The 13,799-nt window shown below is 23.2% G+C and overlaps 1 protein-coding gene across 1 annotated transcript; it reads right to left on the bottom strand.

Annotated features, from left to right (window-relative positions):
- Positions 1 to 7,276: 7,276 nt before the first annotated feature.
- On the bottom strand, positions 7,277 to 13,485 carry LOC122498460 (zinc transporter 7-A). Its single transcript, XM_043606192.1, has 3 exons — positions 13,260 to 13,485; positions 12,986 to 13,141; positions 7,277 to 8,729 (listed from the first exon to the last, which is right to left on the bottom strand). The coding sequence occupies exon 3, from the start codon at positions 8,661 to 8,663 to the stop codon at positions 7,584 to 7,586; it is 1,080 nt and encodes a 359-aa protein (XP_043462127.1). The 5' UTR covers positions 8,664 to 8,729; positions 12,986 to 13,141; positions 13,260 to 13,485; the 3' UTR covers positions 7,277 to 7,583.
- Between the last annotated feature and the right edge of the window lie 314 nt (positions 13,486 to 13,799).

The following is a 13,799-nucleotide window of genomic DNA, read 5'->3' as shown; positions in this document are numbered from 1 at the left end:
GAGTTAAAAGTATTGTACATACCAAAACGGAATTATGTCCAAGTATCATCGCCTTGTTTTTGAAAAAAATTCTGCATCCTGTTGCCTGAAACAACAAAAAAACAACTATAAAAAATTCAGTGGTACAGGTACTTTTCTAAAAACAATATTTTTTTACATAGATATTTTTTTTACAAAATTCGGGGCAAAAACAGCGCAATATTCCAGAATAGTGATAAAGCTAGAAATTTTTTTGCAATTAAAAATAATCGCCAAAAGCAAAAACAACAACAAAATTTGTTTTTTCAATTTTGCAATAACAATTTCATTCTTAAATATTTTTATGTTATTCTTTATAATATTATAGGGTAGAGTTGTCAGGGTTGGACATAGTTTTAACTTTTCTTCATAACTTCCCCTGTAGGATAAATTTCGCGATTTTTTGAAAATTGTTGGAAAGATCTACTCAAACGTAATATTTTTGTTGAACATCGTAAAAAAATTTGACCAAAAGTATCGGAGTTATAAGCAATTTAAAAAAAAAGTAGTCAGGGTTATTATTAATTACCTTAATGAATAATTGACTTTAAATGATAGTGAATGAGAATAGGAACCAAGAAATTAGTGAACAATTTTAGTAAACTTATTTTGTCTTAGGCATATTTGTTCTACATTTAGTTCTCTTTTTTTTGACACCGCAAAAAAGCTTTTGCTGAGCCTAAATCACTGAGTCGTACAATACACAAACGTTCGCTCTTAAATGTTGAACTTAAATGTTCTTAAATTGTGGACAAAGAATAAATATTTTTCGGGACACCAATTGCAACAAATTTTTCTTTTCACTTAATGATTGTGAAAAAATGACTTGATTCGTAAAAAATATATAAAAAAAATTTTGTTTGACAAATTAATATACGTATGAGGCATTTTACGTGAAATGTCCTAAGTTGAAATTTCAACTTCTTGAATGTGCCCCAAAAAATATATTTGATTTTTTCGAAAATTTGGAGGGATAGAGGGGGGTCAATTTGACCAATTTTGCTAACACCGGCAACTTTGTGAATTTTTTCTGAACATACTTCTAATGGGAAAAATTTTTTAGAATATGTTTCTGAAAGGTTTTTTCGTCCTCTTTCCAATGGTGTATTTTATTTTTTAATATTTTAAAAATTAGGGTAAATTTTTAAAATATTAAAAAATAAAATACACCATTGGAAAGAGGACGAAAAAACCTTTCAGAAACATATTCTAAAAAATTTTTCCCATTAGAAGTATGTTCAGAAAAAATTCACAAAGTTGCCGGTGTTAGCAAAATTGGTCAAATTGAACCGCCGGATCGTAGAAGGGTATATAGCCAATGTAATTCAAATGGGCTATATGCCCTTCTACAATCCGGCGGTTCAATTGACCCCCCTCTACCCCCTCCAAATTTTCGAAAAAATCACAAATATTTTTTGGGGCACATTTCTACTTGATAGAACAATAAATTCCCTGAGTTTCAATTTTTTTCAAGAAGTTGAAATTTCAACCTATAGGACATTTCACGTAAAATGCCTCGTATGTACTTTTTTTTATTTTACTACAGGAAGAAATTCAAAAACAAATAAATTTAATATTACACAACAAACAAAGAGGCATACATAAAAAAAGTAATTTTTAAATATTTAATCTTACCGTGAATTATATTTTAAACAAAATGGCCGCCGTTCTTCATTTTGAAACTTGATTCTTGAACAATATTTTCTCAATTCAGACGCGACTGTAAAAATTCCCAGCACTCCCGTAAATAAATATTCAATTTTGCTTCCTCGTGAGGAAGCTTTGTAGTCGTTTAATTTACAAAATTTTTAAAAATCCTTTTAACAAATTTTCTTCTATATAGGACTATGTTATATAAGACCCTGAACAATTGTCCGGATGTATGTATGTGTGTGGATCCCGATTTTTGTGAACACGATAACTCGAAGAGGTTTTAACGAATTTGGCTAAAATTTACCAGGTATATTTATCATAAAAATATCTCGAAATGGATTGATAGACTTTAAAAAATTCTCAGAAAAAATTTTTTTTTTGACTTTTTTCTAAAAAATTTTTTTTTTCAAAAAAAAATTTTTAAGTTGGTTATTGAAGTTAATATATAATAAAATATTATTCTTTGCATCAAGACGAATCGATTGGTATATACAAAGTATAAATTGTATGAGAATTTATAGAGTTAATCACAATTAAAGCTGCGAAAAATTCGCATTTTTATCAAAAAATGAGTTCTTTCCGCAAAATTATGTTGCTATATAAAAAAATCTTAATCATTTAATTCTAAAATCTTATTCTTTGCATCAAGACGGAGCGATTGGTATATATGAAGTATATATTGTATTTAAATTTATAGAATTAAAACCAATTATAGACAAAACAATTTGCTCTTTTAAAAAATTCTTTTTTTCTTAAAAATCATGTTGCTGTACAATAAAATGTTATTATTTATTGAAAAATAAATCAAAAATCTTATTCTTTGCATCAAGACGAATCGATTCATGTATATAAAGTATATATTCTATTGAAAATTATAGAATTAATTACAATTAAAGGTGAAAAATCCACATTTTTTTTGTTTATTTAGATTCATATTACTGTATAATTCGTCTATTAAGACGAATGAACTTTATTTTATAAATGTTAAATTGTATAAAAAAAGATTTAAAAATGAAATATACTTATCGTTAATGCTTCCTCAACGAGGAAGCAAATTTTTTTTGCTGATCGTAAAGAGGAAGCAAAATGTTCATGTAATGAACATCTGGATTTACAACTTGTTTATAATTGTCTACGATAAGAGGAAAAAATACGCTAATTATACAATCAATGAAAATGAACCCGTAAATTAAAAATTTTATCGCGAATTTACAACTTACAAATTTATTATTTATTTACAATTTTCTTCATATGAAACAAAAATACTTGTAAAACTCCCTAAACTTTCGATCGCGGTTTTAGAAAAATTCGAACACTCCCGAATCTAATTAATTTGTTATTCAAAAATTATTTCTCCTTTTACTTATTTGGTTAAAAAAATTGGATAATTTAACTGCGATTAACGAAAACGTAATACAGTTTGTGCTAGAACCACGTGGTTTTAAAAATAATGTGGTGAATAAGTAACACGTGGTTCTAATGTCGATGACTGCCAGATTGGGACTGACTGTGCCAGGCGCAACTTGTACTTATAGGCAGCATCCCCACTCTTACTGCCCGCAGTGGGGAGAATGTCTCTTTCTCACTCACTCTCATGGTTGCAGCTCAACACACGCGCTCCATTTCTTTTCAGCTATATGTAATACAATCAAATTATTTAGTATATTATTCAGTATTTAATAATATTTAAATTATTCTTTAATATTAATTTAACAACTCACTTCACACGCACAATAAAACGAGTTTTACAAGCATATGAGTATAAAATAATATTTAATGAAAATAAAATTGTAATTTTATCATTTCAATTAACTATAAAAGTCACAATATTCGAAATCCAGAAAAATTAACTAAGAGTAATAATTAAAAAAAAGCGAATAACTAAACTAAAAAATACGCATATGTATTATTTAACAAAAATAGGCTCGATAGAACTATCGAGCATGCGTTAACCGAACGACAAACATTACATAAACATTAAATTTTATTAAATTATTAAATTAATTCAAAAGTTTGATTAATTATTATAATAAATCAAAATACATAATTTTTTTTGAATTAACAAAAAAGTTTATAAATTCTACGGAAAAAATATAATTACTTTTAGAATACTAATAGTAAAAAATTGTAATTTTCGAGTAAGGTAAAAATTTATCAAAGAACAAGAAGGAAATATTTGAGTAAAGAGTATAGGAATAGGAATAATCGTTAATATATCTCAAGACGAGAACAACGAAATTTACCATTATTCTTACAATTCGCATTATTATTAATTTATATATTTTTATTTATATCGTAATTAATATATTTAAAAAAATGAACATTATTTACATATCAATAATTTTTATTACAATTATATTAATAACTATTTATATATTATAATAATTGATAGTCACATCAATATATATATATATATATTTATAAATTTAAAAAAAGTTTCTTAGAAAAATTCTAAGAAAGGCGTGTATATTAAAAAATTTTAAGAAAAAAACAACTCTTAAGTTGTATCATGCTTTTCACTCTTTTTTCAAATTTGATAAAAAATCTACCGATGCATTCTCTTTTCAAAACTTGTTTCGAAATTATTTAAAATAATTATTTTAATCTTAAAATTGAAATAAAAATTCATTTCTACCATTTTTATTTCTTCTTTAAATGGATTCAAAAAAGAAATTATAATACTTTATTGTAATGAGAATAGTTGTAGAACAAAAAAGCCAATTATATTATTTATTTATTTTTAATCATTAATAATTATTTATATTTATACGCAACATCACGGACGGTTTTAACGCAAAATACGTTATTTTTTTTAATTAAATAGCAATAAATGCAAAATTCACAAAAAAAATATTTTTTTTAATTTTATGCAGGAGAGAAAAGGGGCGAAACATTCTTTTTTTGCTTATTTAAAAAAGAAATTTTTCCCCTTAAAATTATGAAAATTTCCTTATAAAAACATTTAGAATTACACTAAACACTTTTTTCAAAATTAAAAATTAAACTTCAATTTGTAAAATTTATTTAAAAATTGTTTTTATAAAATTTACTGTAGGTTAATCTATAAATTTTACTATATTTCAATTTGTAAAATGTACTGTATTGCAATTGGTAAATTTTATTATATTTCTATTTGTATTGCAATTGGCAAATTTTACTATACTTAAATTTGTAAAATTTACTTTATTGTAGTTGGTAAATTTTACTATATTTCAATTTGTAAAATTCACTTTATTGTAGTTGGTAAATTTTACTAGATTTCAATTTGTAAAATTTACTTTATTGCAGTTGGTAAAATTTACTAAATTATACTGTTTTACAGTTGGTAAATTTTACAATATGAATTACAGTCAAATTTATGAATTGCACTAGAGTAAATGTTACGAATATTATTTCAAAATTAAAAAATAAATTTTACTATATTTCCATTTGTAAAATTTACCGAATTTCAATTGACAACTTTTGCTATATTTTAATTGGTAAATTTTACTATACTTCTAATTAGTAAAGTTTACTATACTCACATGAGTAAATTTTACTATACTTAAAACTAATATTGTAAAATTATAAATTTAACCAATTTTTAAATACAAAAATTAAATTTGATTTAATTCTTAAAAAAAAATTAAATGAATTTTCACTGATGGAAAATTCGATTCTATTCTCTTTGTTTTGTTTTTTTGTTTTTTTTTGCACAACAGCCGAAATTTAAAAACAAAAATCACAAATAAAACATTCTACAGACTAGAAAAATGCTCTAAATGAATCTTTTAATTTGGAAAAATTCTCACTTAATAAAATTCAATTTTTACCACTAAATACCATTTTTCTTTTTTTTTTTTAAACTAGAATTTTATTACAAAATATTTAGATATTTATATTTCACTCATTTGAAAATTAAAATAGTGCGAAATCTTTTTTCTTACTATTAAAAAGAAAAATTATCCCTACTGCTTTAGTGGCAGTTTTAAAAATTAATAACATTACGATAAGAAATTAAAATTAAAAAATTTACATTTTTACCTTTTTTTTTGTATATTTCGTGAGGGAAAAATAGCAGAATCACATTCTCAGAAAACATACAAAAAAAGTAAAAAAATTGTTTTAAATTTCCATTTTTAATCAATTTTTAAATCCTTCTTTTGTAAAATTGAAAGAAGATTAAAAATTGCTTTTTGAAATTGTAAAACAAATTATAATTTAAGAATTCTATTTTAGTTTTTTAAATAAATTTCTTTAAATCTTAAAAAGTATATATATATATATTTTTTAAGTTGCTTGAATTGCAAAATAAAAATGAAGTGTTGTGAAAAAAAAACTTCCTTTGCAAAAAACCATTTAACAATATTCAAAAAAAACTTCATTTCACAGAAGTGCAAGTCTATTTATACAGCGAGAATCAAATATATTTTGGTATTTGTCAAAATATTATTTCCTTTGTATTGCATTTCTATTTTATTTTTTTAAATTTAATTTTACAGTATTTTAAATTGATCTTCACTTATTAAATTTATTTTTATTGTTGATTTTATTATTATTTTACTTTATTTTTCCAATTTTAAAACTATGTATTTTCATTATAGAAAATGTCTTTGCAAATTGATTTTGACTTATTTCCAAAATATATTTCATCTTTTTTTTTAATATTGATGAAAACAAAATATTGAACCTTTCAAAAATGAAAAGTTTTACATTTTTTTCTAACGGTTAAATAAAACATTCGCAACAATGGCATTCAATCGCACAATATTTCTGTAAAATTGTCTTTTGGTACACTTTTTATTTTTTTAAGAAAAGGAATGATTCAGTTGAATATAATACGCCAAAGTCTTGAAATAAAGGCTTCCCTTCGAGAGAATATTGATGAATATGTAAATTCAAGACGTATCATAATTTCCTTTACTTTTCCTTCGTTTATTTATTTGTCAAAAAATTTTCATTTTTTTTTTTTACATTATTCGAAAAAATGAATTATTTTATAATTTTTTTAGTTTGTAATTTTCTTACTTTGTAAATTTTTTAGTTTGTAATTTTCTTGCTTTGTAAATTTTTTACTTTGTAATCTTCTAACTATGTAAATTATTTTTTACCTTGCAATTCTTTAACTGTGTAATTTTTTTATTTTGTAAAAAAAATTGGAAGAAAAAATTTTGGTTTTTAAAAATTTGGTTCAAAAAAAAATCTTTGCCATATTTATCGATATTCTCAAAAACAAATATTTCTAATTTTCCAGGAGAAAAAAAAATAGCAACAAGAATAAAAATCACTTGGGAAATTTAGAGAAAGACGAACAGTTTAAAGAATCGGTTGGAGGACGAAAGTTCCAATAATTCTTTGTTCCAAAAATCAAAAGGTCCAATAATTCTTATTTCCAAATACCAAAAGGTCCAGCATTTTTTTTTTCAAAATTCAAACTCTAAATTTAGAAACTTTTTCGTACACTGTAATCCGTCTCTTCTGAGAATTACAAGAAACAAAATGTCGGCGGACAAATAAAACAGCTGATCCACTTGAAAATTTTAAATTCCTCTAAATTCCAAATTGAACGGAATTAAATGGCGATATTTTTTTAAAACGATTTTTCTTAATAGCAAGAATGTGATTTATGTGTAAATAATGTTATTAAATATAATTCATTAAAATAATTTAATTAAAAAAGTTTTGGATTGGAACTTTTGTCCTACAATCTAAAGAGGTCAGAAAGGAACGAAAGTCTAAAATTGTTTTTGAAATCTCGTCGAGATTTGCAATTGGCCGCCTTATAAAGTAGCAAAAATCAATTTACAAAAAGGAAAATTCGACAAAAGGAAAAAAAGGAAATTTCACGCCCAGAATGCCTTACAAACCGATAGAATATGGAAGCTCTCATCGATACTATTACTATTATACAATAATAAATCATCATTCCCGCATCATGCCGGAACATAGTCAAGTTGAATAGTAAGTTGTCGTACACCAGCCGCTTGAAATATCATCTGCGTATGTGCGAGAACATATTTAGGCTCAACAGTTCGTGCATCGACTTCTAATTTCAAGCAGCCAACATAAATTTCCGAACTAAGACTCCAAAAATGTGGCTCTTGAACACCAATAACACCCGACAATTGCTTAACTTTATTGTAACATTGCGGCAATACTTTGTCCAATGCCGTTGGCTGTCGCTGCATTAAAATCACACCCGTCTCCTTAATTAACGGCACAACACTAATTGCAATTAAAACAGCAATAAACATCGAACAAATAGTATCGGCAATCAACCAACCAAACCATTGTATCAACAATGTCGATATAATAACTCCCACCGAACCAAGTGTATCGGCCAAAATATGCAAAAATACACCCTTCATTATCTGCGAATTTTGCGGCGAAATATCCGAATCGTGCGAATGATGATGATGATGTTCGTCCACATGATTATGGGAATGATCATGATTATTATACTGCGAATGACTGTGTCCATGTCCATGACCACCACCACCTCCTCCTCCATGACTGTGACCATGATGTCCTCCTCCATGTTGAAAGACAAATATTCCAATTAAATTCACCATTAGTCCAGCGACGGAGATAATAAATAATCTCTCGTGCTTTATTTCCGGTGGTTCAATGGCCCGTTCAATTGCCTCTGACATAATGTGCATTGCAACAACAAGTAATGATAGGCCATTAATGAAACCGGCGATAACTTCAGCTCTCACATAGCCATAGGTGAAACGTTCATTGGCACGTTTTTTCGTTATCACCGATGCAACAAGACCAGTGATAAGACCGGCGCAATCAAATAGCATATGAAATCCATCTGATATTAGTCCCAAGCTATTACTCCAAAAACCATATGACAATTCAACGAATGCAAAGGCAAAATTAATCAATAGAAATGAAAATAAATTTCTTGTATTCTTGTCAGCGAAAACTAGACGCAGCCAACTTTGCAATTTTTCTTTGATTCTTGTTAAAATACTTGGATTGTCACGATGATGTAGTGGAAGCATCTTATTTTCTTTTTGTGCTACTGCTGCTGCTGCTGCTGCTGCTGCTACTGCTTTTCAGGAAATTTCCTGCAAATTTCGATTGTTTGTTTTCTATCAAATATTTATTAAATACGAATTTCTATATTCTAGTCGAATTTATTAAAAATACGATTTCTATTCTAGACGAAAAATGATAATGAAAGGGATGCAGAAACAAAAAGAAGAAAGAGCGAAGCCAGAACGAAAAATAATCCTCAAATTATTATAATAATGAAAAGACCTAAATCGAAATATGCAATAACATTGGAATTTAAATCAATCGATCCCAGGCCTCGGATCGACTTTAAGGTGCAAAAAAAGTCGTCTTAGTCGATTTAAAATAGAAAAAAAGTCGAAAAAGTCGTTTATTTAAATCAGTGTCGTCACAAAAATTTTATTTTGTATCTTCTGATCTTTCACTGATTTCTAAATTCTTGTTTGTTTTTATATGGGAATAAAATTTTCAAAAACTCTATTTAAAGCCTTCTGAAATTTAATAACTTCTAATAAATACAACTTTATTCTGGCACTTAAAATTCAATTATTTTCTACAATTTTTAATCAAACTTCTTCTCAAAATCAATTATTTTTAATAATTTTCCAAAAGTTCTTAGAGAATTCAATTATTTAAATACAAACATTTTTTTTATAATGATTGTAACTGTCCATGTTTTTTAAGTTATTAATTAATTTTAAAAAAATTATAATACAGAAATTCTTAAAATTAATTTTTCAAAAATATTTTTACAATGGTTTATGAAATATAATAGTTTTTAAATATTATAAAATTAAAAACTTTCCAAAACAATTAAATTTCTAAAGAATGTTTGTATAATTAAAAAAAAAATTTTTTTTAAGAATTTTGATTAAAAATTTTGAACATGATTGTCATATGTTATTAAAATGTTAAAAATAATTGTACCTAAACAATTTTAATGTTTTTTATTTTTTGTATGTATTTGAATTTTTGGAAATTTGTATTTGAAAATATCGAAAATAATTTAATTTTAAAAAATTAGAATGCTAAGATTCTAAGAATTATTTTCTTTAAAAATATTTTTAATATAATTTTTAGAAGTTAATTTCCACTAATTACCATTTTTAATTTTACACTTGAAGATTTTTCATTAAATTTTTGAGAAATCAATTATTTTCAAAAATTTGCAATTAAAATTTTTTAAAAGTTGATTTTCAAAAATTTTTATAAAACACATTGAAAAAAATCAATTATTTTCAATTAAATTTTACAAAATTTCAATTATTGAAACTCTTTTTTATTGTAAATTTTGAAAATTTATTTAGTATTTATAAAAATAGTTGAATTGATTCGAAGAAATTATTAAAATTTTAGGAAATAATTGAATTTTATGGAAATATTTGAATTCTTCCAAGAAATTTAATTAAAGATGTTTTGAAAATAATTGAATTCTTGCAAAAAATTTTACTATTTATAAAAATAATTGAATTCTTGCGAAGAATTTTACTATTTATAAAAATAATTGAATTTATTCGAAATATATTAAAATTTTTTTTAGAAATTGAATTCTTTCGAGGAATTTAATTAAAATTGAATTCAATTTCAATTATTTTCAAAATTTGCAATTAAAATTCTTCAAAAGTTGATTTTAAAAAATTTTTATAAACACTTTGAAAAAAAATCAATTATTTTCAATTAAATTTTATAAAATTTCAATTATTGAAACTTTTTTTAATTGTAAATTTCGAAAATTTAATTAAAAATTTATTAATAAGTTGCATTTTATACTAAAAATTATTGCAATATTTGGAAGAAAAGTCGAAAAAGTCGTAATTTTTTTAAATAAGTCGAAAAAAGTCGAAAAAGTTATAATATCCGAGGCCTGAATTCCTTAACATTACTACTTAATAAGAAAAACTATAAAAAAGTTTTTCGTACACAAATTAACAGAAATAAAAAGTTAAGAAAATATTCGTTTTCTTTTAAAATAAAAACATTTCATTGAATAAAAATAAATTATCGAATTTATAAAATTCAATAACACTTTTTATAATTAATTTCTAGTTATTAATTCATTTTAACAAACAAAAACGATTAAGTAATTATTATTGTAAAATTTATTCCGGAAATTGAAATAGATTATTTAACAATTAAATTACTTCTTTAAAAATTATTCTTAAATTTTTTTTAATTATCTTTCTACTAATAAATTAATGGAAAAAGTAAAAATTAAAAATAGTGCATAATTTTCTTATTTAATGTAAACAAAGAAAAGAATAGTAAAAGTAAAAATTTTACTAACAGTAAATCAATTGAACATTTAAACGTAAATGTTTAAAATTAAATATTTAAAACACAATTTAGTTTAAGGATGAAAATGTACAAAAAAACTTATTTTTTACCATAAAGTCGGTGAACAAAATAAAATGAAATAATTTTTTAAATTCAATTTTACAAAGAGAAAAAATGAATTCAATCAGAAAATAATAAACAAAAATTTAACAAATAACTGAATTCAATAAGAAAAACTTTTAATAAATAATTCGATTTAAACAAATAATTTAATTCAATGGGAATTTTTTTTTCCTGTTGAATTCAATTATGTGATTAAAATTAATTTCTTAAGTAAAATATTTGTTAAAATTTTCAAAAATTAAATTTAATTATTAAATCAAAGAATTTGTTAAAATTTACTAAATAAATTCAATTATTTATGAAAATTTACTAATTGAATTAAATTATTTATCGACTTTTCCTATGGAATTACATTATTTGTTTAAAATAATTTTTAAATTGTAGTTCTTTTTAAATTAAATTTTAAATCATATCATTTGTTAATATGTATTAAATAAATTTAATTATTTATGAAATTTTCCTGTTGAATTTATTTATTCATAAAAATTTCCCAATTGAATTCAATTATTTGTTAAAATTTTAAAATTAAATTCAATTATTTATCGAATTGAATTTAACAAATAAAAATAATTAAATTTAATAAATAAAAATTTAATGAATAATTATAGTTTTTATTCAAATTAGTTTTTAAATCAAACCATTTGTTAAAATTTACTAAATAAATTTAATTATTTACTAAATTTCCTTGTTGAATTCAATTATTTATCAAAATTTTTCAATTGAATTCAATTATTTCTTAAAATTTTCAAATTAAATTCAATTATTTATGAAATTTCTCTATTAAATTCAATTATTTGTTAAAATTTTTAAATTAAATTCAATTATTCATCAAATTTCCCTATTAAATTCAATTATTTGTTAAAATTTAAAAAATTAATTTTAACAAAACAGTTTAATTTAAAAACTATTTTAACCAAATAATTGAATTTATTTTAAGTTTTTAACAAATAATTTGATTTGAAAATTAATTTCAAACAAATAATTAAATTCAAAATTAAACTTCTAACAAATATTAAACTAAAAAATTTAATTTTAACGATAGTATTTCCCTTAAAAAATTGAACTTAAAAAGTTAAATTGAAAAATTTTAGTTTTACAATTAAATAAACAAATAATTTTAAAAATTAAACAAATAGAATTGAATCTTTAAAAACATTTAAATTATGACTTTTTTAAAATTTAAATTATGAAAATAAATATTTTTATTTATTTATAAATGAATATGTGATTTATTTTTCCCCTTTATAAAAAAATTGGAAAGTTTTAAGTAATTTTTTATTACGAAGATTAGTAAAAAAGAGAAAAGTTATAAAAAATAAAAAAAATTAGTATATTTACAAAATTATACCAAGGTTTTCGTAACTTAATTTATTTTTATTTATATATCAAAGTAATTAGTGTTTTGCAATAAATAAATAATATTAAAATTTTTTGCTGTTAAAAATAATTAATAATAAATATTATTAAAAATATTAAAAATACGTAAGTAATAAAGATTTTTTTTGAAAAGAAACCGGAGAAAACGATGTTGTTTAAAAAAAGTAGCAAATTTCCTTTAGTCGCGATTTTTTACTTATATTTCTATTTTCCATAACTAAAATTATAAGTTAAGTATATTACCAAAAAATAAATTTCCAAGGAAACGAAAAAACACAATTTTAAAAAAAATTATTCTATTTCAATTTCTATAAATGAATACCAAGTAATTTGATTGCAAAAGAAAACAGACTAAATTTTTTACAATGAAAAAAAAAACAATGAGAAAAACACGATCAATTTTTTGTCAGAAACAAAAATGAAATTTAAAAACTATCCACTTTTGAAAATAAAATCACAAATTATCATGAAAATAATGAATCAATTATTAAATAAAATACGAAAATTATAATTTTCGGGAAAAAAAATTACGTACCGTATGGGAAGCACATGTGTAAACGTCACAGGAAAATTTTAACGTCATTCATATACAAGATAGCGGCTATTGACTTAACCTCTTTCAAAGAACTGTCATCAATATTTCATTTAATATTGCGAAATTCCAATCTTTTCAATAACGGAAAATTATAATCTGTAAAAATTTCTTCGATTATTTGTCTCGTATTTATATATTATTTAAAAAAAATCACGATCAAATACAAAGGTTATGTTCCAGTTTTTCACCATCACGAAATATTACAACTTCTAACCTCTATTGAAAGTTTCTCCAGACTTTTATTTCTTGCTTGTCAAAATATTAGGCACAAAAAATTAATTTACGTGTCGTCCACTAAAAATTGTTGCATGTTTCGTGAATTACCGTTTAGTTACAAAACACTAAATTAATATATTTAAAAAATACTATTCTAAACATTGTTTTAACTATTGTTAAATGGAAATCAGTGGTTGGTGACGTCCACAACAGGGTTGGATCACTATTATCTACAAATTGCGCCCTACAGTCAGTGTTGGTAACTTGTAAATCAAAAGAATCAAAATAAGGGGAAAAATAAAATTTTATCGATAATTATAGTAAAAATGCCTTTAATTAATACAATTGTTTACTAAATTAGTTAAAAAGAGGATATTTTCAAGGTTTTCCTATGGAGAATGCAAAAAAAATGATAGAGGCCACAAACGCCTGATGGAAGGCAACACGCATTGCATATCTGCATGTATTTAAAGCGGGAAAATTTAAATATTCAAAAAGTAAATTTTCTATTCTATAAAACTTTTACTATTTTTTTTAC

The sequence above is a fragment of the Leptopilina heterotoma genome, unplaced genomic scaffold (assembly GCF_015476425.1).
Source record: "Leptopilina heterotoma isolate Lh14 unplaced genomic scaffold, ASM1547642v1 Lhet_15, whole genome shotgun sequence".
Classification (NCBI taxonomy): domain Eukaryota; kingdom Metazoa; phylum Arthropoda; class Insecta; order Hymenoptera; family Figitidae; genus Leptopilina; species Leptopilina heterotoma.
This window is presented reverse-complemented; position numbering and strand designations above follow the sequence as displayed.